The sequence below is a fragment of the Podarcis cretensis genome (genome assembly GCF_951804945.1).
Source record: "Podarcis cretensis genome assembly, chromosome: 2".
Classification (NCBI taxonomy): domain Eukaryota; kingdom Metazoa; phylum Chordata; class Lepidosauria; order Squamata; family Lacertidae; genus Podarcis; species Podarcis cretensis.
In genome coordinates, this window is record NC_137171.1 from 56,212,960 (window position 1) to 56,237,502 (window position 24,543).

Sequence of the window (24,543 nt, forward strand, 5' to 3'; positions counted from 1 at the left end):
AGCTTTTAGGTTATTTGGTAAATATAGCAGTTTCATTTAAGACTCTTAATACAAATGAAGTAGAATCCCATGGGTGTTACTATTCTGAAGAATGACATATACCAGCAGGACAGTGAGGGAGACAATTCATTCTCTCCTTTGAAGTCCCCCATTTTTGGGGTGGGGGTGGGGTGATGACGAGTGAGGACTGTCATGGTTAGATGGGACCAAGGGAGAATGCAAGGAACGATTGCTAAAAATGTCTCCGTCTCTTTTTTCCTGATGGATTTTGTCAGTAGAACAACATCCATTGGATTCCACCCATAGTTGGTTCAATTTATCCTGTTCACAAGGCTAACAATTATTTTTTAGTTCTCTGATCACAATGTTTTGTTGGGATTGGTCATTGATAGTGTTGTAGTAAAGCAAATACTTCGGCTTGTGCAAGGACACCACCACCCCTTCTCTTTTCCGCTGCAGCCCCCTGCAGCCCTGTAAAATCTACTTTGGAGCATTTGGGGAACCTTCCGGTCAATCAGTAGGGGACAGGAGACTGCAGGGGGCAGGAGAAGAGTAAATCTTATTACATGAATTGGCATCTTTTCCCATTATTTTAATTTAAAACACATGTAAGCTGTGCTTTTTGGTTTGCATTAAGTTAAAGGTATAATGGTTTCTGGAATCTTTGGTTTGTGTTCCGAACAGGAGATGACCCATATTTGGCCACCGCCATTGACAGCTATTCACACACCTTGCAAAACTGAACCTTCAAAGTTTCCATTCCCAACAAAGGTCAGTGGGTAACAGAAAGATCATGATTGCACACGGCAGTTGGCTGATTCTAAAATAAGGAAGCTACCTTTTGTGGATCAAGATTTTCATCATTTAATTATAATTATTACAGCATTGTTCACTCTTTGTTTTTATTGGCTTCATGTTATATTGTTTGCTTGAAACTTCTGCTTTGGCTTTATTTTTCCTTAACTCTGTTTGCCTTTCATATTGAACTTATTATAATTGTGTCCTGTTCTTTCATCTAGAACAAATTTACATACCCTTTTTAACAGGCATGTTATTTCATGCATTCAGAACATTAGGTCATATGAATTGTTCAAATTCTCTTCCTGTCAGGAAGCTCCAGCTATGCTGTTTCCATACACAATACTTTGTGTTCTTTTAGACATCTTAAAATCCGGTGCAGCCACTTCAACAATAGTGATCCTGGGTTGATTTGTGAGGTTTATCAACAGCAATTTGTATTGAGCAGGTGACTTGAGTTGATGCTTAAGAAAACCCTTTCCCTAGGTAAACTCTTGTCTCCTACGAATACCCCAGTAGCTGTCTACAGTATATGCATATTGGAGGCTAGAAATGTACAGAAATTATCAAACAAGAGGACTTTAAATTTATCCAAAGAAGGCAGGACTTCTTTAAAATGCTCCTGTTTTGTAGCATTTATTTTTTAAAAAATGTTGCCGTGCTATTTGCTTTCATTTTTATTCAGTTCAAATATTAATTTGTGGAGTGATCTCTCCATGTTAAGAGAGATCATGTTGTGGGAAAACTCTAATATTCTTTGCTTGAAATACTTTCTGACAACTCATCAAAAGATTATAGCATGTATTTTTTTCAGTATCATGTTTTAACGTATCCTGAAGAGACAAACATGATACAATTGTATCATTCTTGGCACATGTTTTCTGGTGGTGCCTAGGGCAAAGGTTTATTACTTACATAAATATGTTATTTCATAAACCTAGTGTTCGTTAGTCCTTAATAGACTCTGATATTCAACTTCAATTTTTCATATAACTACATGAAGCGCTGGCAGTAGCCAATTTCTCAAAGTCATCGTAGACGGTTACCAATGGCAATAGCTTAGTTTTGTGATTGCATTCTTTCTACTGTTCTTGAAAAGGAAACTCCTAGGTTCATTGGTTCCATGTAATTCAAGCATAAACACAGTATGTAGTACCTACATGATTATGACAAATATGAATCACTTCCAGGCATGGAAACTTCTAAATAGAGAGACTATTTAGAAGAAAGTGTGTGTTGCATTACTTTATTTCTTTCATGCCATTTACTTACCATACTTGATTAACATAGGCATCTGTTGGAACACACAAGACTAGTACATGTTTGTTGGCTATTTTAAAGTATATTTTAATGTTTTTTTTTAATTCAAAGAGCTCAGGATGGATAATAGTTATTCAGTAGAGCAACCATAACAAAGTAACAAAAAGCACAGCCTTTTTTTTTGCATCTTTCAGCTGAACATATGCTACCAATCAGTTACCAAAAGTCTATGCCAGCAGCCAGGTTTTGAGCTGATGTCTAAGTGACAGAAGCATAGAAGCTGAATTGGAAAGGGCAGGGAGTTCTAAAGCTGGGGTGCACAACAGAAAAGGCCTGCCCCCATGATGATGGTAGAATGCTGAAGAGATCCTTTGTGGAAAAGTAATCTGAGCAGGAAAATGCACTCCACACCACTGTAGACACTTGGGACTCAAGTGGTAAAGTGTAATCAAGGAATATCCTAGAAGCAGGACCTGCTCTTTTGAAGAGGCCTGCAAGCTTATCCAAAACACCTAATTCCTAGGCCTTAGAACTGTCCGATCATAGCATCTTCATCTTACCTGGATTCAGTTTATTACAGTTGCCTTGAGTGCCTCACCCAGCAGCTTCATTTTTATCTTAGATACTACTTAGGATATAAAGAAACCCTGCAGGACTGCATGGACCAACTTCCTTGGACTCATGCAGAAGTCCCATCTCCCCAAACCACCTTCTGGAATCAACCCTGTGGGTTGGAGTGAAAACACTCTGATGTTGTGTCTCCTACTCTGCCCCACGTAGTCAGTGGTATCCGAATTTGTTGCAGTTTGTGGCCTTTCATCTGAACTGGACTTCAGTTGTCTAGTCACTAGTCAGAACAAGAGTGCTGGACAACTCTTGGAAAATGTAATGGAGAAAGCAAATCAATTCTTCTTTGTTTCCTTCATATAAATTGTGCCTGTAGCTTGTATTTGGCCATTCTGGAACTCACACAGTGTCGGGCTTAAGCTGGTATGCATGAGGTCTTCTTACTCCCCACTAGAAGCCGACAAATCTTGGTACACTCTGGACTGCACCACCACTTCTTTGGTGGTGGCAGTTGCACATCTCCATACTGCAGTTTACTCATCCTTAGGAGAACATCAAATATTGGGAGATGGGATAGGCTGGTGTTGCAGCATTAGCTCTCCAGATATTCCTCTGATTATCTCTTGCTGCTCCTTCACATCTGGCTGCAGCTGACCTCTGTAGAGAATCCCTAGGCCCAGGACTGATGTGGATGCCCAGTGTAGATATTTATCTTACGTGCAGTAGTTGTAAATTGTCATATGTAGTTGTAAATTGGCATTATATAAATGTTAGCTTGTATAAATGACTGCATGGCATGAGTCATGTATCACAAAAGTGGTAACCTCAGAATTTAGAAGTGGAAGCTTGATCCAGGAGAATCCCTAGCCTAATGTGCAAAGTAGGCATTCCTTTTTCCTTTCCAGTAGTCAACTATCATCACTTTAAATTTTATTCATATTCAGTGGGTTGCACTTAAAAACAAGTTTGGGGGACACCACTGTGTGTGTTCATTAAAAAAAAGAAAAAAGGATGAGAAACTTTACCATGTGATCAGTGCCTTAAACCATAGGAAAGAAGGCATCAGCTTTTAGGATTCCCTTGGCTCTAAAGTCTGGGGAATATTCAGATAGGCTTGGATAACACTTCAAAGGAATTGTAGTTTTTTCTAAAATTTAAATAATCAAGCACAAGCACAACTAAAGCACTTCCTCTTTTAGTAGTCTCTGTTAAACAGATAAGTAACCTTTTTGTATTTTTACAGGAAGCTCAGCAATCTAATTTTGGCACTGGAGAACAAAGTAAGTGTGTGTTTATATTATGTACTGAATTATTTCTCTGTTTTTTTAAAAAAAGAATTTACAGTAAAATTCTCTTTTGGATGCTTTACTTGAAGAAAAGTTCTATTGATAGTTTTTTTGGTCTTGTGGGTAGGATGCCTGGCCCAATAAAAGACCTGAATCAGAATGTTAATGTGTTCTCATTTTATCCATTTTTGTGTGTGTGCTTACTGTACTAAGAAGGTTTGATTTGAGAATTAGTGTTTGTTATTTTTGTTCCCTTTGAAAGTTGTAGCACATTTTGAGAAATCTTTGCCATTACGCTCTGAATGCTTTCATAACTCCAGTCTGTGAGAATTAAGGAAGTTCAGCTGGTTAAGGCACCCTGGAGAATGAGCTTAAAGTAATCTCTAGGTGAGAAGGATAAGTAACAGAACAGCTTCACTTCTAGCTTACTTGTGTTTCCCTTATTGGGACATAACTCAGAGCAGTCCTTGCCTGTCTCTGTAGCTTGTGTGAGACTGTGCCAATTTCTATTATTTTCTGCCCTTGGAGTGCTTCCATTCTTTAAACAAAGGCCGTTCTTTTTAAGAACTGGCTTTCTCCAAAATAATAATTATGACTAGGAATGCAGTCACTGTGAATGAAACGAGACTGCACCATTTAATTCACAACATCTGACTTAATGTCTTCTGTAACTAGGATAACTAATTGATTAAGTTGTAAAAGCATAAGTAGTTATTCATATACTGTGACTCCATTTAGATGGCACAGAGCTGATTGTCAAACCATTAGTTTGGCATTTGGGCACACGTCTGTAAGCTTGTGAACTACTTCCCCTCCTTCCTCACAGGGTTCTATAGTATGAGATAATTGTTGCTTTATTACATGTGAATGACATCTGAATCAGACACATTGGTTATTTCTAAGATTAACTGGCCTTTATACCAGCAGTTAGAATAGCAGATGATCAATATTTGATTATTTCTATTTTCGAGCACCAGTTTCAAGTCTTGCCTCTCTTGCTGCTCTTCTTGTTTTATTAGAAGAATTTTATTGGAAAAGTGAACTTGAAAAGGTCACTGGGCCCCAACCTTGTATTTGTATCTTGCATCAGAACCTCCAACAAATGTGTGCATTGTTTCCTGATCCATATAACAAGTGCATCTTGTTTCTCCTCCCTTTCAAAAAGCACCACTCTGTTTATATGGTCTGTTGTCAGTTGCTTCCATCTACTTAAGTGATTCCTGAAAATGGTAGGCCTTCTTCTGGTGGCAACACAGTTGCTGCATTGACCAATGAATTGCTAACATTGTCCAAGTTCTTCAAACCATTGCATGACTCAGCATCCCCAAAGTGTAAACATTTTCTCATTGAGATAGCAAAGAAGCTCAAAACAAGTTACATTAGGCTGCAGTCCTAACCCTGTTTCCCTAGAAGTAAACCCCATTGATTAAAATAGGATTTACTTCTGAAAAGACATTGTTAGGCTTGTGATGATAGCTACTAGGTCTGAAGCATGTGATATTTTAACTTTAGGAAACATGATAGGATGAGGTATTTTGAAATGTTGCGTATTACTTTTGCCTTTGAGAACAAAAGGTTCATTGCTCACCTTCCGCAAGCAGGGGTGATAATGAAACTGCTGCTAAGATAACAGCATTACTAGCCAAATCATTAAGTAGCTGTGTGAAATAATAAACAGCACATTTTTGTCTGGAACAATATCTACTTTATGTTAAGGGAAGAACTTGTTTATATTTGTAAAACAAACAAGTCAAACTATTGAATCACTTCCAAGTCTGTGAATTCAGTAGTTGATTTACTGTTAGTCTTTCACTCTCCTATTTTTTAGAAACCAGGTAAAGACATAGCTAGAGTACAGTAGTAAGTTTAGCATGTAAGTCAGAAAAGAAAGGGCTACTGAATGCAGTGGGTTTGCCCACTCTTGCAATCTGCATCTGAGTCATACTTGCCTCCATATATATCATTTGGGTGATGTATATGTTTTTGTAACTTAGTGTTCAGCAATTATTTTATCTTTCTCACCTCCAGAAAGATACAATTCTTCATCAAAAACATCTAATGTCCACCAGTCTAAATCGTAAGTATGTCCTATAATTTTCTTTGCAATATTTACAGTAATATTCTGAAAATATATATGATGGAAATGGCCATATTGATTCATAGAGATGGAACTGCTACAGACAGAAAATCTATATAGTTGCATAGTACATCTCTCTACTTTTAATATGCTCACTTTCAATATATGTTTATGAGTGATGGGATTTCTTAATCAGGTTAGTAATTCAACATGAAATCTTGAGTGCTGCTTCTTGATTATTTACTGCACAAGGCCATCACTTTCACTTGAACTTTATATACCCAGGTGCACTTAATTCTCAGTACTTCACAGCCATAAAAGAACGTGGTTTACACTTGACGAAGGGGGACTATTATGGTCAAGGCTACACAATTTTTGCTTAGCTTGAGTAGCAAAGCCTAACTTTGTGATCTCCAGGCCCTCCCCATCTGTCCTTTGTTCATGACATTGCTTTGTTCAATGTCAGAGACCATCTCCTCCAATCCAGCTTCAGATTTGGAGCTGGAGAATAGCCCAGAGGTTGTTCCCATAAGAATAGCCTGCTGGCCCAGGCCAATGGCTCATCTAATCCAGCTATGGCTAACCAGAAGCCTGTGGGAAACAAAAAGGATCTGAGCACAAGAACACTCTTCCTCCTATGGTTTCCAAAAACTGGTATTCAGAAGCATTACTGCGTTGAGCTATGGAGGCCGAGCATAGCTGGCATATTGAGTATTCCCACAATTGCACTGGGATTTGAAAACAGTTAGATCACCTTGGCAGCCCAGAACAATTGTGCAGTCAGTCTGTCCCCAATTTTGCTCCAAACCTGAAGCTGAGGGAGAACATAGAATTGATTGGGCACTGGGCTGTTGAGATATACTAAGGACTTTGGTATCCCAGCACCGAAAGGATAACCCCAGTCTTCTTCTGAAAGATCACCTCAATTTTTGTCTTGTGCTTCTAAGCTTGAGGATGAACCCCAGTTCCTCTCTAGTTCTAAGCTGGGACCTCTATTGACACGTTTGCTCAGAGGGTGATGAAAAGCATGCTGAGCAGAATGTCAGACCTCCTAACTGACCTTCAGAAGTATTGAGAGTTAGCACACCTCCCTCCCCTGAATTTATTCAGCAACTTAACTTGGGAAATAATGTCTAATAGTTAGTTTTTATTGGTAATACTATCCATGTACCCATCACTATGCAGGGAATAAGAGGGCAAGTCCTTGCTCAAGGAGCTTACAATCTAGAAAAATCCTGTATTCGAAATAAACATAGAGATGGCATATTTGGCCTTAATAAAACTGACCTCATTTCCTTGCAACTGCAAATTCATTTCATTAAATAATAAGCAATCAGCATTTTTGGAGAGACTCACCTGGAGTGCCCAACTTTCTCCTAGTGCCCCCTTGGTAATCCCACTGCCCTTTAGGGGGCAGTACCGTCCAGTTTGGGAACCAATACCTTAGATGACATCATTCAGCTGCATGAATAGTTGTAAACTAGATATAGCAAGCTAACATTGCCAAGCAACTTTTATTTTACTGCAGAACTACCCAGAAGGTTGAATAATTTTAACCATATTTCTGTTTCCCCCCAGGTGTGAATCAAACCAGACAAAGTAAGATGCTATGTTTGTTACTGATGTCAAGTGTTGCTTTTAAATTCTTGCTAATGCAAGAATTTTATTCATATTTCGTTATATGCAGAATGTTAATTCACAGCCCAGCTCTTGGAGAGTTCATAGTAAAGCATGAAAGAGTTCAAGTTAATATCCTTGAATTATGTTTTAAAAATATAGCAGTGATTCTTAAGCAAATGGTAAAACTAAAAATGACTTACCATTAATTTATGCCAGAATTTATGAAGCCTACTCTGTATTTAGTTTCCCTGTCTCCTATCTTTTTGGTGTTGTGTGGTCACGCACAGTCTATGCTCTTAAAAGTTTAGTCTCAGCTTTTTTCAAAGTACATTTTGTCTGTGATGTACTGGCCTTTGCACTTGATGACTGCATTTTCAGTATAGTATTAATGGGTGGTGGTGGTTGCAGCAGCATTGCACTGATGCCTATGAATTCCCTAACCTTGTTAATTGGGATGGGATTCTGCTTAATTTAGGCCCACAGCGTTCTCCTCCTTCTCTGCCTATATGTGACTTGCATGGTGCCCCACACAGTGTTCCTACAGTGATTCAATGTTTTGTGTGTTTTCCTTGTTCCAGCAGGACAACTATGCTACTTAATATAACAGCTCTTTTGAGCCTATCTGCTCTTTGCATTTTGTCACCCACCACAAGGATGTTAAGTGTCTTAATTTCTTCTGTTGCCCTTGTAATGGTGTAAGCACTTCAGGATTTTCAGTATGCTTCTTCAACGGAGCGTCAATCCATTATGTAAAGGGAGGAAAATTAATGGCAATCATCAGAAATTAGGTTAAATTGTTAGGATAGTACGGTATTATTTGGCTGAGTGGCTGGGGAAACCCAGCCAGATGGGCGGGGTACAAATAATAAATTATTATTATTATTATTATTATTATTATTATTATTATTTGGTAAAAAAACACACACCAAACCATTCCTTTTTCTGTTTGTTTCTAGCGTTCTTATAAATGACTTGAAAATCAGCAGCAGCGAAGACAGTGATGTCGAGCAGGTTATTTTTGTGTTTTTTTAAAATAATTCTGTCCTGCCTTTCTACCAAGCTACACAGGGGAGCTGACAGCACCATCAAAATAAAGTAATACAAAGCACAACATTTAAAAAGGCAAAAACTGAAAATGAATAGAAACAAGCAACTAATACACTGTTTTAAAATAGTGTGGGAATTTGAACCCTGGGCTCCCAGTTCCTAGTCCAATTCTCTGGACAACTACATCACACTGGCTCTCAGTTTTGAGAGTGTAGGAAGGGCTAGCTGGGCTACTTTGCAAGTGAAAGGGAGAAAAATACTTGCAAATGAACATGCCAGTTGACATTCAAAACCTGTCAAACAACATTTGAAATAGTATAACCTTGCTAGGATGGCTGATGGATCTCATACTGTATTATGTTTGTCCATAGGTTGCTTGTAAACTTTGGCCAATTATGCAATATTTTCCCTAGTTTTCATTCTTATAGATGGATAATGTTCATGTCAGTGAAAGACAGCAAAATATGTTTTTCCAGTACCCTTGTTGAGTGTGTTATACCTGTTACAAGGACAGTAATTCTAGTTTGGATCTTTTATTTCAATTATAGGATTCTGATAAGACTGTGCCAAGAGGTACACCTGGAAGGTAAATATTGGTTGATACACCTGGCATTATAAAGCTATGTTGAACTGGTAGTGCTGTAACAATTTAACTGTGGGGAATTAAGATATCTGTTTAAAGCAAGAGCCAATTAGGATTTCATCTTCAATTGAATTGCCATGGGTCTTCAACTGGTTGGGTTAAACATTAAAATATTTCTTAATAGTCTTATGCATAAACTATTTTATCCATAGTTTGAAAGTAACTACAGATAAAATCCTATAGCTTCCTTTGATTTTTGTTCTACCCCCCCCCCCCCAGTAATTCTGAACCTTCCCAGCATACAAGTGAAGGAGCCGATAATTCTAGAGATGACTCAAGCAGCCATAGCGGATCTGAGAGCAGTTCTGGTTCCGACTCTGAAAGTGAAAGTAGTTCAAGTGACAGTGAGGCAAATGAGCCATCCCAGAGTGCGTCTCCTGAGGTACGGTTTTTTTCCTCCTTTGCATGTGGTCTTCATATTTCCCATATGTGTCTATAGCAGAGCAGTAATGTGACAAAAGGGGGAATATGAATGTTAGAGACTATGCACTGTTTATACCCAGCTTATTAATGTTCATTGATCTTCTTTCATTTTAGAAGCAATCATATCCAAGAATTAAGGTGAAACAGGACTTCCTATGTGTTCAGAAGTATACATAGAAACACAATCCAGCATGGCCTCTGAGCTTCTGGGACTTGTGGAATGCTTAGTGCATTGTCTATAGGGAGATCATCTGAGTTCACACTGAACGCCTGTTCTTGTTTCCACCTTGCTGGCCTATCACAATGAAGCAAATCACCATTGTTTTCTGTGAGCAGTTTATTGCTTCTGTCCTTGGGAATGGGACAAAAAGGGGCCAAGTGGACCAGAAGTTAGGCAGGCTGTGAATCATTTAATACAAATTAAAAATGATGATGATGATGATGATTTAGTTTGCAGTCAAGACATGGAATATTACATTGGCAGTTTGGAGAGAAATGTAAGGCAAAGGGCTCATGCCTAGCAGCTTAAAACTATATTGGAGAGGGGGATTAGTGTTGGGGAGCATGTGTGCCATGAGGCTAAAAAATTCCCTTCACTGACATATGCAGGTTTGTTTCAGGCAGAAGGAGATGAAAATATGAATTTCCCCTTTCCCACTCTCTAGGCACCACTACCACCTATACAGCAATAAAACTGTCAGCCAGCCAGCCAGAACATGGCTTCTGCTCTATGCTGGCTGGGGCCTCCATATTATTCCTATTTAAGGCTCCTGCTAATGTGGTTCCCAGGGAGTGGGGTATCCTTTTAACATTTTGCTGCAGGGCCTACTTGTTTGTTTTACAGTTAACTAAGTCAGCCATGCAGCTTGACAGTAATCATCTGCCCTGAGCAGGGGAGCAATTGATCCCAGATGAGTAGATAACTGGCACGCTGCCCCTGCTGCAGCTTGATGAAGAAAACCTAGCACCTTGTGGCAGCCCCCCTCTCCTGTTGTGACATGGCTAGGCTGGAGAGAGTACATACTTAAATCAGCAGTTTCCTCAATTTTCTATAGCAACAGAGGCGTAAGCTGCATAATGGATGGCCACGTTCCAAATTTGCAAGCTTGGAATAAAATGTTTATTATATATTCTTTGGTTCAACTTGTTAGCCACTCGGGAAATGGAGGGAATGTAGGTATTGACTTTTAAGATTCCCTGTTCTCTGTCTTTAGCCGGAACCACCTCCAACGAACAAGTGGCAGCTGGACAACTGGCTGAACAAGGTGAATCCGCATAAAGTATCACCAGCTTCTTCTGTGGACAGTAACATCCCATCAACACAAGGCTACAAAAATGAGGGTAGAGATCAGAGCACAGGGAGTGGATATGCAGATCAGAGTGGATCTAAAGAATCAATTTCTTCCACTCCTGGGAGAGATTCAAAAACCAGCCAGAAAGGATCAGAGAGCAATCGGGGCAGACAAAAGTCACCTGCTCAGAGTGACAGCATGACCCAAAGGAGGACTGTAGGTAAAAAACAGCCCAAAAAGACAGACAAACCATCTGTGGAAGAGCCCAGAGGGGGGCTGAAAATAGAAAGCGAAACTCCAGTGGACATGACAACAAATATACCCTCTAACAGACACAAGGCAGCCACAAAAGGCTCTAGAAAGCCCAACATAAAGAAGGAGCCCAAATCTTCACCTCGGCCTACAACCGAGAAAAAGAAGTGCAAGGTTGCAAACAAATCCTCCCAGAAATCCAAGGAATTCATAGAAACAGATACCTCATCCTCTGATTCTGATGAGAATGAGAGCTTGCCTCCTTCATCACAAACCCCCAAATATTCTGAGAGCAATAGGACTCCTGTTAAACCCTCCATGGAGGAGGATGACAGCTTTTTACGGCAACGAATGTTCTCTCCTATGGAAGAGAAGGAACTCCTTTCACCACTCAGTGATCCTGATGAAAGGTATCCCCTTATTGTGAAGATTGACTTGAGCCTCTTAACCAGAATACCAGGGAAGCCTTACAAAGACACAGACCCATCAAAAGTTGAGAGGAAGAATGTGTCCGAGAAGCATCCAAGGGAGCCCCAGAAAGCATCCTCCGACAAAGGTTCCACCAAGGGCAAGCGGAAGCATAAGTTATGTCAGGTCAGTTTTCAGTATGTCGTTTTAGTGTCATCTAAATGGAGAGTTAAGGGAGTAGGCTTTCAAAACCTAGTATCCTCTGTGCAATCAAAGATGTGTAGTGAACTGATTTAGCCTTTTTAATTTTAGTTTTAAGGTCACTTCCTTGAAGAAAAGAAAAAAGTTAAACAAAAGAATAAGAAAACATTATAATTCAGTTGCAATATTTGCATATTGCTGTAAACTAGCAATAAGTGTAACTCATACCTCAACCAGCATGGCCAGTAGTCAGGGTTGATTGGAACTGTAGTCCAGCAATATCTGGCTTTCCCTGTTGTTTAACCATAATTAAAAGTTTTCCAGGAGCGTGCATATGGCTTCCTCTTTGTTCTTTTTAGTGGGAGCTACAAACCATAGTCCTTGGCTTAGTGTTTCATATTGTGAAGCCAAGGTTTGTTCTTGATTTACTATGATCTCCTTGTTTGGATGTAATACTGAGCAAATGATCCAAACCACTAAATATTGTTTACTATAATATGCAAACTGGGCCATTGCAATGTGATTTTGCATTTAAGTTCACCTCAAATTTCTGTGGTTGGTTATAAATGTTGCCAGTAGTACTTCAGTCAGTAACTAGTCTGACTAAAATGTATGTTGGTATTTGCTTGATCTTTAATGTGAATGGAGCAACATAACTATTAGCCAATAATGTATGTGCTAAACTGGAAGCTAATCGGTTTAGAAGGTAGTGAAATATGGCAAACTACACCCCATTCATTGTTTATAGATACATGCTGAGAAGAGTTAATTGTTACATGTAGTCCTGCGTTGGTAAGAAAATGGGCTTGTGTGATCTTATCAATTTCTTGCATAGAGTTTTGCAACTTTATGGCATCATGCCAGTAGATGCCCTGTTTACATGGATAAAAGTGTCCGCCTGAAAGTTATGCAAGGGAGCCTTAATCACACTTGTAGGCTTGGGTTGAAAATTTCTTTGGTTATTCTTCTTCTGTGAATATTTTGCAGACCCAAGATAAGACTTTGGGAGTTAGTCACTGTGCAGTGGCTATAGTAAAGCAGCTACACAGCCAATGAGTTGGTGGTGGCTTAGGAAAGTTATACATGTTAAAAACTATGCTGAATTTGGAACAAATACATGACCATCTGTTTGGAATTAATGGCATTCATTTCAACCATTCCCTCTTGATAGTTGATCCACAGCTAAGCTAGCTATTGTTCCGAGGACTCAAAGTGTCTTAAAAGTTGGGAAGGAAAAAACAGCACAGTAAGGATGGAGAGGCTTGGGTGAAATCCAGTGGCATCTGTCCAACAGCAGAGCAGGCACTGTTGGCAGAAGAAGTTCCAGATTCTCCTTCCCTACATCTTCTGCATCCCTCCATAATCTTTTCCAGGGGGATCCTGTGGAGCAAATTGGGAGGGACCTGGGGGAAGGCTGCAGGAGTAATGGGAAGTCCCGCCAAATAAGTGAATGACCACTGTGCAGTGATGCCTATGGTCAGTGTAAGAAACTCAGGTGTATTAGCTAGGCACCAAATGGTGTCTTAAATCTAGCTTGCTGTCACTGTAGTGGAATGTGTATTCGCCAGGGAGTTGGACTAGATGACTCTAGGGGTCCCTTTCAATGCTACGATTCTATGATCTCAACTGCATTGCTTGACTGTAGCCTGTCCTTACAACAATTCACTTGTCCCAGTATGCAAGAAGGAGAAACACACACAGTAGAAATGGAAATGATATTAACTGTGAACTAAGGCAGATGTTTTTAAACTGTGGTCGCCAACCTGGTGCCCAGGAATATCCTTGTAGGTGTAATTGGACCCATGCCAGTAGCAAAGCACACCTGGGGAATATTGAACACTGGCTATTGCCAGTTGTTTGTTCTGACTGTCTTCCCGCAATTTAAGTACACTTAGTTCTTTTGCCTTTAATTTTAAAAGTGGGGCAAAATATTACCTGAATGAGTGCGCAAAGTGTTCACACTCCACTTCTCATATATATGAATCCTAACAGTAAAATCCCCCCCCCATTTTTCTTGTGTAAAAGGCTTCATTAAATAATTATAGTTATTCTTGTTATTGTGACTGTTGGTAGGGCACACTAAATTTAAACTGGATCAGTTGTGTCACAGCTGTTGCCAAAATCCTCTCAGCAACTATATGCACAATCTTGCATTAAAGGGTAATTAGGATTAATAAGATCTTTATAGAGTGTTTAAGGCACGTCTCGAAAATTCTCAAAATCAGGAATTTACAAACTGACTGGCATCATTCCTTTCTGTTGGTCATTTGTGAAGCCCAGTCTAACAGCAATACTATTATATGTATGTATTTTTAAAGCCATGTTTTATCACAAAATGACGTTAATAGACACATCATATGTCAGAGTAATAAGCCAAGGTATAAACAAAGGAGGCAGGAGAACATTGCTGCATTCCAGTTCAAACACTTCCTAACTTCCAACTGTTCCTCACTACAAAAGATTCTTCGTAGTCTTCTAAGACTACATGGGACTGAAATTTGGGTCGACTTTAGGAAAAAGGTTAAAGACTATATTAACAAATACTGTAAAATTAATGAAGGCTAGAATGACATGGGTTTAAAAATTAATGGTTTTCAGCGGCATTTATTAAGGAAAAGGAAAAGAAAAATTAAAAACTATGGGAAATAAGGGAGAGGACTTGCTGATTGGATAATGAAATTATAATACAGAAGGGGGAGGTGTGAGGAGGTCGGGAAAATAAGGTTTAAGAAAAAAAGGATTGAAATTATACCTGTTTTTTGTTTGTGTATGTTTGTATGTTTGTGTGTTTATGTTGGAAACTTTAATAAATATCATTTAAAAAAAAAAAAAGACTACATGGGACTAAGCACCAGTGCAGGCCAGAAACAGCAAGAGAGAGAAAGATGTTGAAATCATCAAGCTCAGCCCCAAAGAGATTACTGCTATTTCCCAATACTTTATGATGTGGCCATCTTCCTATATCTCTACACCTTAATAATTTGTTGCAAACAACAGTAATTCAGACAACAGTAATTTTTAAAGTGGGGGAGGGGACTAGAACTAGTGTCACATAACCAGCCTGCGAAGCCTTTTTTCACTGGCCCACCAGATACCCTCCACTTTTTCGCGGTGGTGGTGGTGGTTACAAAACAGAACATACATGCTGCAGTGTTCCCAGAAACTCTTCTTTCTCCTGTCTCCCTGTATTCTGTCTTTGCCAGTGTTTCCAGAGCCCTCAACTCACATTGGACCAATTCTTGGCTAGCATTCCCTTTGCCTTCAGGGAGTACTCAGCTTTCATTGCCCATGCTCGGAGGTGACTGGGAATTACCAGAGGTTCCACCAGTCTCCTACAAGTTTCATGAACAGCAAACAGCAGAGATCTTAAGAGTAATTTAAATCAATTAAGAGCCAGTGGGGCAAGTTAGGTCAGATAGCAAATTAGCAGGCACATCCCTCTTACGGTGGCTGTGTTTGCATGACCAAATCCTGGGTTAATAAGTCAGGATATGTATGAGCTTGGTGCATTGGCAATTTCTCTCTTTTCTTGCCTCTTGACTTCTTCAGACAATCAGTTAATCATAGTTTTCAATTTTATGTGAACTGAGAGCCATGGTTAATGGGATCCAAATAAACAGGATTCAAAAGCCAACTTTAAACCAGCTCATGCATATTCTGGCTTATTTTCCAGTTTTGCATGCCAGACTTGAAATCTATATATATTACATATATTAGAAGACTTGTAGTGCTGCATCACAACCCTTTATTTGCATGAAGTCAAATAATAACCCCTATGGGACGATTTGCATGAAATCACTATCCTGGATTTGCATGAAATCAGGATAGAGGAAAGGAGCAAAAAAGAAAGTAGAAGATGGACACACAGGAAAATGGAAGCTTTAACAACAGCAGAGGTTTGAGTAAAGCAGAGATGGAACCAAACTGAGGGGGAAAGTGGTGATTTTAAACAGTGGCAGAGATTTGAGTAGAGTGGCAGTTTGAAACGTTTTGAGTACAGTGAAAATGAAACTGGGAAAGGTTCTGTTGCATTAACTTTTTGGTGTTTTCTTCTCTATTTTCCTTATCTGCTATTTCTCCATGTTAAAACTATTAAGAGTTGGGGGTTTTTTAAACACCTCAGTGTGCCCTTCTTCCTGATTTACTTAAACCTCTGATGTTGTTTAAAACTTCATTTCAGTGACCCTCTATTCCTGCTTTACTTTAAATTTCTGCCATTGTTTGAGTACAGCGAGAAGAGAGAAGCAATGAGGGGGGAGGAATGGCTGCTTTAACCTTCTTCCTCTTCCATTCCTTGGCTGCCTGATGTGATATAGATCCCTCAAATATTCCACAGTGCCTTCCCACAAAGCATTTCACCCTTGGTACCGCATGTTGCCTTATTGAAGTTCCATATTCAATATAGTAATTTAGAAGATACGCCAATATTTGGACAACATCCTTCAACTGAATTTAACTTTCCCTCACTAAACAAGCTGACAGGCTAGTTCCTTACGATTCTGTTAATCTAAAAGATTAGCATGTATCATTATGGGATGTGTGCTCCAAGGGAGCTGCAGAATAGGAGAGAGAAGAAGGCATGGATATTGAGTGATCTGTGTTCAAGAGAGAGCTGAAAAAGTGGGAAGAGTAAAGGGAAAAAAGGAGTGAATGTGAAAATGGGGTGGCAAAAAGGAGGTAATAGGAAGCATAGGCATGGGGTTAAAGGTGAAAGCAAGGAAATGAAAGGTTCTGCAAAATACGAGGGGAAGGGGAAGCTTCTAGGCTCTTAATGGGGGGGGGGAATGGCAGGGGCTTGGTAAGTGGAGTGAGCAGGGGCACAGTACCTAGTACATTTATATTATTTCATTTATATTTTTACCATATTAATGAACACCCTTAAAAAGTAATTTAATGTTTCATTTTTTTCTGCTATGAAAGGTTTAACATGTGCATTTACAAGGAGCAGTTTACAAATAGTAAATGTGTATTTTGCTAAACATTAAAGTAAGCCTTTAAATTGCACATTTCTTAGCATAGTAAATAGGAATAAATTTTCGCTGGTGAGATCCAGTATAGAGACTCTTGTGTCAGCATGACAAGACCAGTTGCTGTTTTGACAGTCTATAGTGGGAGTAAACTGAGCTGTCACATTTTTGCATGCATGAAGCTATTAAAGCCACACTTAGATCTCCTTGTATTGCAGGAGTATGACATCTACAATACTTCAGCCTTATGTTCATTTTGTCAGTAAGGTTTATTGACATTATCTTGTACTGTTCCTGCAGGGAATGTTTTTATTATTTGCTGTATTATTATCTTAATCCTGTAAGTGGCTTGTTAAATCATTGTGGTGGTCTGTGAAAGATAGCTGCACTTATTTAATGTGAGATCATCAAACTTTGTGGTTGTTTCATTTTAGAATGCAGAGGAAAGCCGAGGCATTGAAAGCAAGAAAACTAAACTAGAAGAAAAGGCTCCTTCAGCGCACAAAACTTCCAGTAACAGAGAGTGAGTGCCTGTTTACACTATGTAAGATCCAAAATGCATGAAGCAGAAGGTTTGCTCAGAGCACACAGTTTTAAAAGCGGTCCATTTGCACACAAAGTTCCAGTTTTTGTTTGATCAGTTACCCCTGCAGAATTGTCAGATTGCTTTCTTTAAAAGAAATCTCAATTTTGGGTTGACACAGCACTTGTTCAAAGGTAAAGTTAGGGGGGAAATGTATACCTGCTTTTAGCAAGTATTTCTTATAAAAAAGCTGCCATGTCAAATGCCCCACCACACATATAACATTTGGTAGTTTAAATTGCAATTTGTCCATTCTGAAGAGACAGCTTATAAGAGCTGTAAGTGGGCATCTTTCTGGATCATAGCTCGTTATCTCTACCTTTTTAGATCAGAGGTCACCATCCTTTTTCAAACAGTGGGCATATTTGAATTTTGAGAATCCTTTGGGCACCTGTCCCAAAATGGCCGTGGGCCACTGCTTGACCACCATTGCTGTAAAGCGGGGGCGGGGGGCACCTGTAGCCCTCCAAATGTTGCTGCACTACAACCCCCATCTCTAACCATTTGCATCAAACAACATCTGGGGACAGGGGTGTCACAAGCTCCGATTGGTTGGTTTTTCTGTTTAATGTTGTACTTTTAGAGCTGCCATATTTTCTTCATTCTTACATGGGATATTTTTGCTAGTGGCACTTGAAGCATGGAATAGGTTTCCATAGGTTCATGGTTGCAGTAACTTGCATTGGTTAATATTTTTTTCCCTTCCCTGTGGGGCAGATCATCAAAGCAGAGTGCTGTTAAGGAGAAGGATCTTCTTCCGTCTCCAGCCACAACCCCAGCCACCCAGAAAGATTCCAAGCAAGAGCATGGGTCTCGGAAGAGAACCGTCAGTCAGTCATCTTCCTTGAAATCGAGCAGTAACAATAACAAGGAGAGTAGCAGCAGCAAAGGTAGCTCTTCTAAACAAAAGAAGACTGAAGGGAAGGCCTCAAGTAATACCAAGGAAGCAAAGGTAAAAAGATTATACTTCCATCATAGTTTTCCATTGTCCATAACCTTTCGTTAGCACTTTTTGTAAAACCAAGCAAATAAGCCCTCTTCAGAAGAAACCCTTACATGTTGAACAAAAAATGGGAGCAGGGCTGCATTGACTGACCTGACATACGCATGCTAGCTTGGCCTGCCCTCTTGTCCATGCCTACATCACAAATGTTTGCAAGCAGGTTACCTTCCTGTGTACTCTTGTACCAGCAAAGGCATTCATGTAATCTGGAACCAGTAGAATTTCAGGTTGCATGGATGCCTTTGTTAGTACAGCTGTAAGCGCAAAGGGTTCCTCTTTGCATACATTCATGCTATATGCTTTTAGACGTCAGAGGGAGGGGCTTGTTTTCCACTCAGACATTGTAGGAGTATTTGACTGTTTTGTCTGGCTAAGGCTAGAATTTCACAGCTTTTGAGTTCTCTAATTGAGACACGACAGCTTGGAGTTTATAAGATACCTGTTAGAGCAGGGTGGTCCAGTGTGTGGCCCAGGGGGTGTATATGACCCGCAATGCCTTTTGGTGTTCCCCCGGCAACATTTGATGTCCCCTGCAAAGGAGAACGTGTGAGGGCTCTGACAGGGTTTTTAGAGTCTTCTCATCTCCTTTCCAAATCCTAGTTAGTGCTTTCTCAGCTTTGGGAATGAGGTAGGAGGACTCTAGGACCCTGCCAGAGCCTCACAGGTCCTTCCCAAAGTGCAGCGCCCTTTTACTGGGATTTGGAAAGGCTGCACAAGGGCTAGTTGGGCAGGGGGTTCAGATTTTGGCCTTGTTTCTCCCCACCGCACGTAACAAGGCAGTGTGCAGCCCGTGGATTGTATGCTGAAGTAAACTTGATATGAAAAGTTGTACCACCCTCTGTTAGAGGAACCTTTGTGGACATGAGCACACCTTTAAGTAGACAACAAAGTTGATATGTTGCATGCCGGTAGTTCCTAGACTGCAAATGTTTCTCTGAATTAGAGGTTTTCTGTTCATCAGTGGTCAGTGTTTCATTAATAGGAACATAGTAGTAGATAAACTAGTAAGTGAAAGTAAATTTGCTTATGCCTCAAGCAAAACTAGAGCCTTGTAGAAACTAGGACAATGGGAGGACCTCAGAAAGTAAACAAGTGGCTAAATATTTCACCAAGGAATGTAGCTGCAAAAGTCTTGATTTTTTGAGCCAAGTAGAGTTGGACTAAACAGTGCTTTCATGGGGAAAATTCCAAAGAGCTTGTGTATGTGGCAGGAGTTGGTTTTTAATAGATTTTTTGGCACCCTTCTTTTAAGCCTACACTGAGTCATGTCTGGACCAATTTAAAATTAGGGTAATTAGTATCCCCTCATAGTTCTGCTGGGTTTTAATAATTCTCCTGCTAGGGTAGCATTGATGTGTTCTATTAATGCATTAGCCTAGTTGGCTGAGTTTCATTATTGAAGCAGAATTTGGTTTATCTGTTTTGTAAACAGATTTAACATACAGATGATGATCGAAAGAAAAACTAAAGTTGAATAGAAAGAAGACCGTAGACTCCCTTCATATATTAAAAGGGCAGTGTGATGCTTCTTGCTCCCCATGTCCCCTGTGAACCCGGTTCCAGGTGAACCCTTAGGAGTCTCACGCTAGAGGGTTTTTCTTTTTTCCGTCATCATGCTTCTCTGTTTCCTTGGTTTATCAGTGCCATTGGCGTAATTAACACTAGAGATCCTTTGTAAACCCCCTGCCTTGGTTTTTCCCCTCTCATGGAGGAAGTACAAGCAAGTTAAACTTGTGTTGTATGAAGCTCCTTCCCTTCCTTTTACACCTTCTAACTCTCATTTTCCTCGTGACTTCATGCAGACTCGCAGGTTCAAGTGCACACACAAGGTTTCTCTCTCTCTGTTTCATTCCTTGTAACCTTTCGGTTTGCGTGCTTTCACAGTCCATACCTTTCTCTGCCTCTAGCTGTTTTTCTCTACATTTCTCACTTACAAGCTCTCTCCCCGCTGCTTCTCTCAGCAGCCAATCAGTCTGTTCCTCCCCCCTTCCTTTTCCCTCTCTCTGTGCCTACAAGCACACACAGTTGTTTGTTCTGCTGGGTTTCCTTCTTTTTGCTTCCACTTCCCTCCAGAGTCTCTCGCTGTTGGTGAGCTTTAGGACCCACCCCGCTGGCTGCTTGTGGCTCTTTAATCCTGACAGGGTGGGACAGGTCAGCGCCCTCAAAGCCCTTGACACCCCCCAGCCTCCCAGCTGGGCCCCTCCCTTCCCAGGCAGATTGACAGCTAGAAAGACTGCTTCTCTGCTGCCGCCTCTACTCACAAGCACAAAAGTACGGGAGGAACAGAGAGGTGCTAAAAGCCCTAGGAGCGGGGTTGGCACATTGCACCTCTGCCTTACTGTGATGTATTTTAAGTTCAAGTTCAATAGGGGAAACAGCTGTTGGAGGGTTGGAAGAAGGAGCAGTGATTACGGAGAACTGTTGGGGACGTGGGAGCAGTGATAAGAATGGTGGGCATCTGAAAAGTTTGCTGTAGTTATTAGATTTCAGAACTTTGGCCACTCTGGAACTTGTAGCTTTCTTTGGAAAAAAGTATTGCACTTCGTCTGGAAAGTAGAATATCTTTGGTTGTATGCTGCACTGTTACATAATGGCAATATTCAGCCATTGCTCAGGCATCTGACTGTAATTTGATCCTTCCTGCATAGTTCTACTGCAGCATAGGTTGGAACAGCACTGAGAACGAGACCTAACAAAGCTGTATATATGTGAGCATTAGAAAATGCCTAATAAATTGTATTAATTAATTATATGCAAACAATAACAATTGGGTTCCTAATTGAAAAGTGCCCGTGTTGTGTTTTGAATCTGTTGGAGTCCATATGGCAACATCTGTGTCGGTCAAGCTGTATATGTGGTAAACATGAATGACGGTACACATCTGGATTGCATTTAGCCAGCCTGAGCTCAGCAAGTGAAGCACAAGCAGTGAATATTTGTTCGCCAAAAATCAGTGTTTTAACTAATTGTGGTCTGTCTTCTTTCAAGGAGAAGCTTTTAAATAATTCTTCAAACTGCCCTTCTGCCTCCACCATGACTACAGATAACTCGAAGTCCCGGAGAGCAAAGCTAGTGTTTGATGACAGGTGAGAACAGATAGAAGTCAGGCAGTTGGTCTCTATGTTACCAAGAATGTGTGATGAATATTTATACTGACATCTGTGTGTCATCCATTTTAGTCTTTTTGCTCTGTCTTTCTGACATAGTTTGGGTACCTTTGCGCTCATCTGTTGCAAGGAGTTACAGCTGCCAGGAGTGAAATGCAGCATGATGCCATCTATTTCTGCAAACCTGCAGATCTTCTCTGAGCTGAATTAGTTCCCCTCTCCTCCCAGAAAGACACTGTTCTCCTGAGAAGGGGCACAGCATATGCTTTGCATGAGAAGGGTCCCAGGTTCAATCCCAGACATTTCCTTTAGGGAGGGCTGAGAAAGATTCCTGCCTGAAACCCTGGAGAGCTTCTGCTGGTCATTATAAATCAGGGACTGGGACCACCAGCCTGCAGCCCAATCTTGGCCTGCCAGAAGATCCACTTTGGTCCACAAGGCCATTTTCCTTAAACCATGCCCACCAGTCCAAACATGTTTTGGAATTGAAGGCCAATACTACGTATCTGCTGTGCAAAGCTAGTAACACAGACCCAAACCAGTACCAAACCAAACGTCATTCCTTTGCTCCAGTACAGTGAGAACACATCGTAAGCCAAAGTGCCACTGTGTGGATGCAATGCATTGTGCCAGTGCAGGAGGGGTGTGTTGTGAGCATTGTCAGGCCAGGAAATTAGGGATTCTCACACAGTATCCTGCATGCTGCTAGAGCAGCTTAGAGCTCCTAGATAACCCTTCATAAATGGGCGGGGCACCAAAGGATAAGACTGCTCTGATGTTATCAGTCTCATAGGTTTTTATTTTATGTTGCAGGACTTACTCAGCAGATCACTACTTGCAAGAAGCAAAGAAATTAAAGCACAATGCTGACGCATTGGTAAGGAAAATGCTAAACTGTTGTTTACTTAGAGGCATTGCTTATTGTCCTAGGTTGGCATGATTCTCTCCCCCCCCCCCCGACTATTTTGGCTGACGCTGTAGTAGTAATCCTCACTTTTATGAGTTGATTGTCAAAAGGCTTTATATTTCTTTAGTCTGACAGGTTTGAGAAAGCTGTGTACTACCTTGATGCTGTCGTGTCGTTCATTGAATGTGGGAATGCATTAGAGAAAAATGCTCAGGAATCAAAGTCCCCGTTCCCTATGTATTCGGAAACTGTGGAGCTGATCAAGTAAGTGATACAGAACATGCAACAAGCATTGTCATCAAAATGGGGATTAGGAGCTGTGGTGTGAGTGCCTTAGTAAAACATTGAACAAAAATATCCACTCTCGGTATTTTTCAACTTGGGGTTAACTGCAGATTTTTTGGCACAAAGAATAAAGCACAAACCTCACATTTGTTCATTAAAGAATTGTGAATAAGAACTGAATGTTTTGACCTGACAGTTGCTTACATTATTTTTGGGTTGCAGGTACACTATGAAACTGAAGAATTACTCAGCACCAGATGCTACTGCAGCAGACAAAAGGCTAGCAGTGCTGTGGTATGTACAGTTTGAGCAATTACAGTTAAATAGCTTTGAAGGCAGACTATACCTGTATAATACACATTTTGTGATAAGGAAAAAACCCAAAGCTTACTATCTAGCCAAATACTTTTTGTTCTTGACTAGTAACAGCTCTTCAAGATGTCAAGGAGAAGTCCACACTTCTACTTGGGATTTAGTATCACTTTAATCTTCTTTGAATTCAACTGTTCTAATACTCCTGGTTATGTTACAGAAGTGCACTGTACATTTCCCATCACATAGCTGTTATTATTTGTACTGCCATTGGCAATATTCCAAAGTAATAATTAGCTTACTGTAGTCACCTCATTATTATGTACTATAAAATAATACATTTAGTATTTTACACCCCCAGACCGATTTTTGGTTAGTCATGTCGTGTTTTATTATTTGTTTGCACAATTTCATAACAAGAAAATTATATATATAATAATTAAAGTGATGGTGTTATTTCTTTTACTAGTCTTAGATGCCAGTCCCTGTTATACTTAAGACTTTTCAAACTGAAGAAGGAGAGTGCCCTGAAGTATTCCAAGACATTGACTGAACATCTAAAGGTAAAAACCATGTTCATTGTAGCTTTGGAAAGAAATTGCCTAACCCAAAGGGTTATTCTCTATGCAGGAATTGCTTCTCTATGCAGGAATTGTTTTTTTTTTTGGGGGGGGGGGGCGGGCGGTGTAGTTAAACTTGATGAATTGTGTAAGAAAGACTTTGTATTAGGTGACTAATAAATTGAATGAAGAATAATAACTCCCATTATCCCTGACATCTGGCATCAACATACTTGGTGACTGCTGTATTTTCCAGATTTTATTGTACAATTTATTGAATGGGTTGTTTTTCCTCAACAGAATTCCTATAACAATTCTCAAGCACCATCACCTGGTATGGGAAGGTAAGTGTTTCTTTTATACACAATACTGGGTTGTATCCAATGATGCCATTCACAAAGGCTTCTGTCAGCAGAACAGGGAGGAAAGCATTTTTCAGCAATTACTCCTCCATTCTGTGCTCCATAGTCGTCTCTGGAAAGCCACACAAGCTTCTGGAGCAGATTTGGGGTTTGGTGCAGCAGCATGAGGAAACACTGAAAATTACTATCCTCCCAGTCAGTTGAACAGCACTGTTGGATACAACCAAAATGAGAAATCTAGCTGTTGATACTTGGATCATCATCAGATAAGTGGTGGTTTCTGTGTTCTCTGATATTCCTTCATTTTCTCTAAGGGTCTGTGCACTGTTGCATTCTGATGCTTTAATGTGATAGACTTTTTTCCTTCTAGAAAAACATGCAGTATTTCATGATTTATTTCCATTTCTCAAAGGACTGTATTCAGTCTCCCACAAATTGAGAGGGAAACACACTAATAATTAACTGACAAGATTATCACAACATTAATATTACCCGTAGCACTTACTGGAAGTGCTACATGGTTTAAATAAGAGTTTGCACACTTGGGTCTAGTAGCAATAACATATTGGCAATATTTTTGTAT

The 24,543-nt window shown here is 40.1% G+C and overlaps 1 protein-coding gene across 3 annotated transcripts in view; it reads left to right on the plus strand.

The window, feature by feature from the left end:
* Positions 1-24,543, plus strand: part of AFF4 (ALF transcription elongation factor 4) — a gene marked incomplete at its 5' end in the record, with an annotated part of 51,327 nt that overhangs the window by 19,409 nt on the left and 7,375 nt on the right. For all 3 annotated transcript variants that reach the window (XM_079967925.1, XM_079967924.1, XM_079967923.1), the window contains 16 exons: positions 685-771; positions 3,869-3,905; positions 5,940-5,988; positions 7,567-7,587; positions 8,565-8,619; positions 9,204-9,241; positions 9,518-9,680; positions 10,936-11,859; positions 17,276-17,364; positions 18,142-18,376; positions 21,416-21,513; positions 22,348-22,411; positions 22,569-22,705; positions 22,949-23,020; positions 23,508-23,601; positions 23,899-23,942. In XM_079967925.1, coding sequence (XP_079824051.1) covers positions 685-771; positions 3,869-3,905; positions 5,940-5,988; positions 7,567-7,587; positions 8,565-8,619; positions 9,204-9,241; positions 9,518-9,680; positions 10,936-11,859; positions 17,276-17,364; positions 18,142-18,376; positions 21,416-21,513; positions 22,348-22,411; positions 22,569-22,705; positions 22,949-23,020; positions 23,508-23,601; positions 23,899-23,942 — 2,207 coding nt within the window. The remainder of the gene's footprint in view (positions 1-684; positions 772-3,868; positions 3,906-5,939; positions 5,989-7,566; positions 7,588-8,564; positions 8,620-9,203; positions 9,242-9,517; positions 9,681-10,935; positions 11,860-17,275; positions 17,365-18,141; positions 18,377-21,415; positions 21,514-22,347; positions 22,412-22,568; positions 22,706-22,948; positions 23,021-23,507; positions 23,602-23,898; positions 23,943-24,543) is intronic.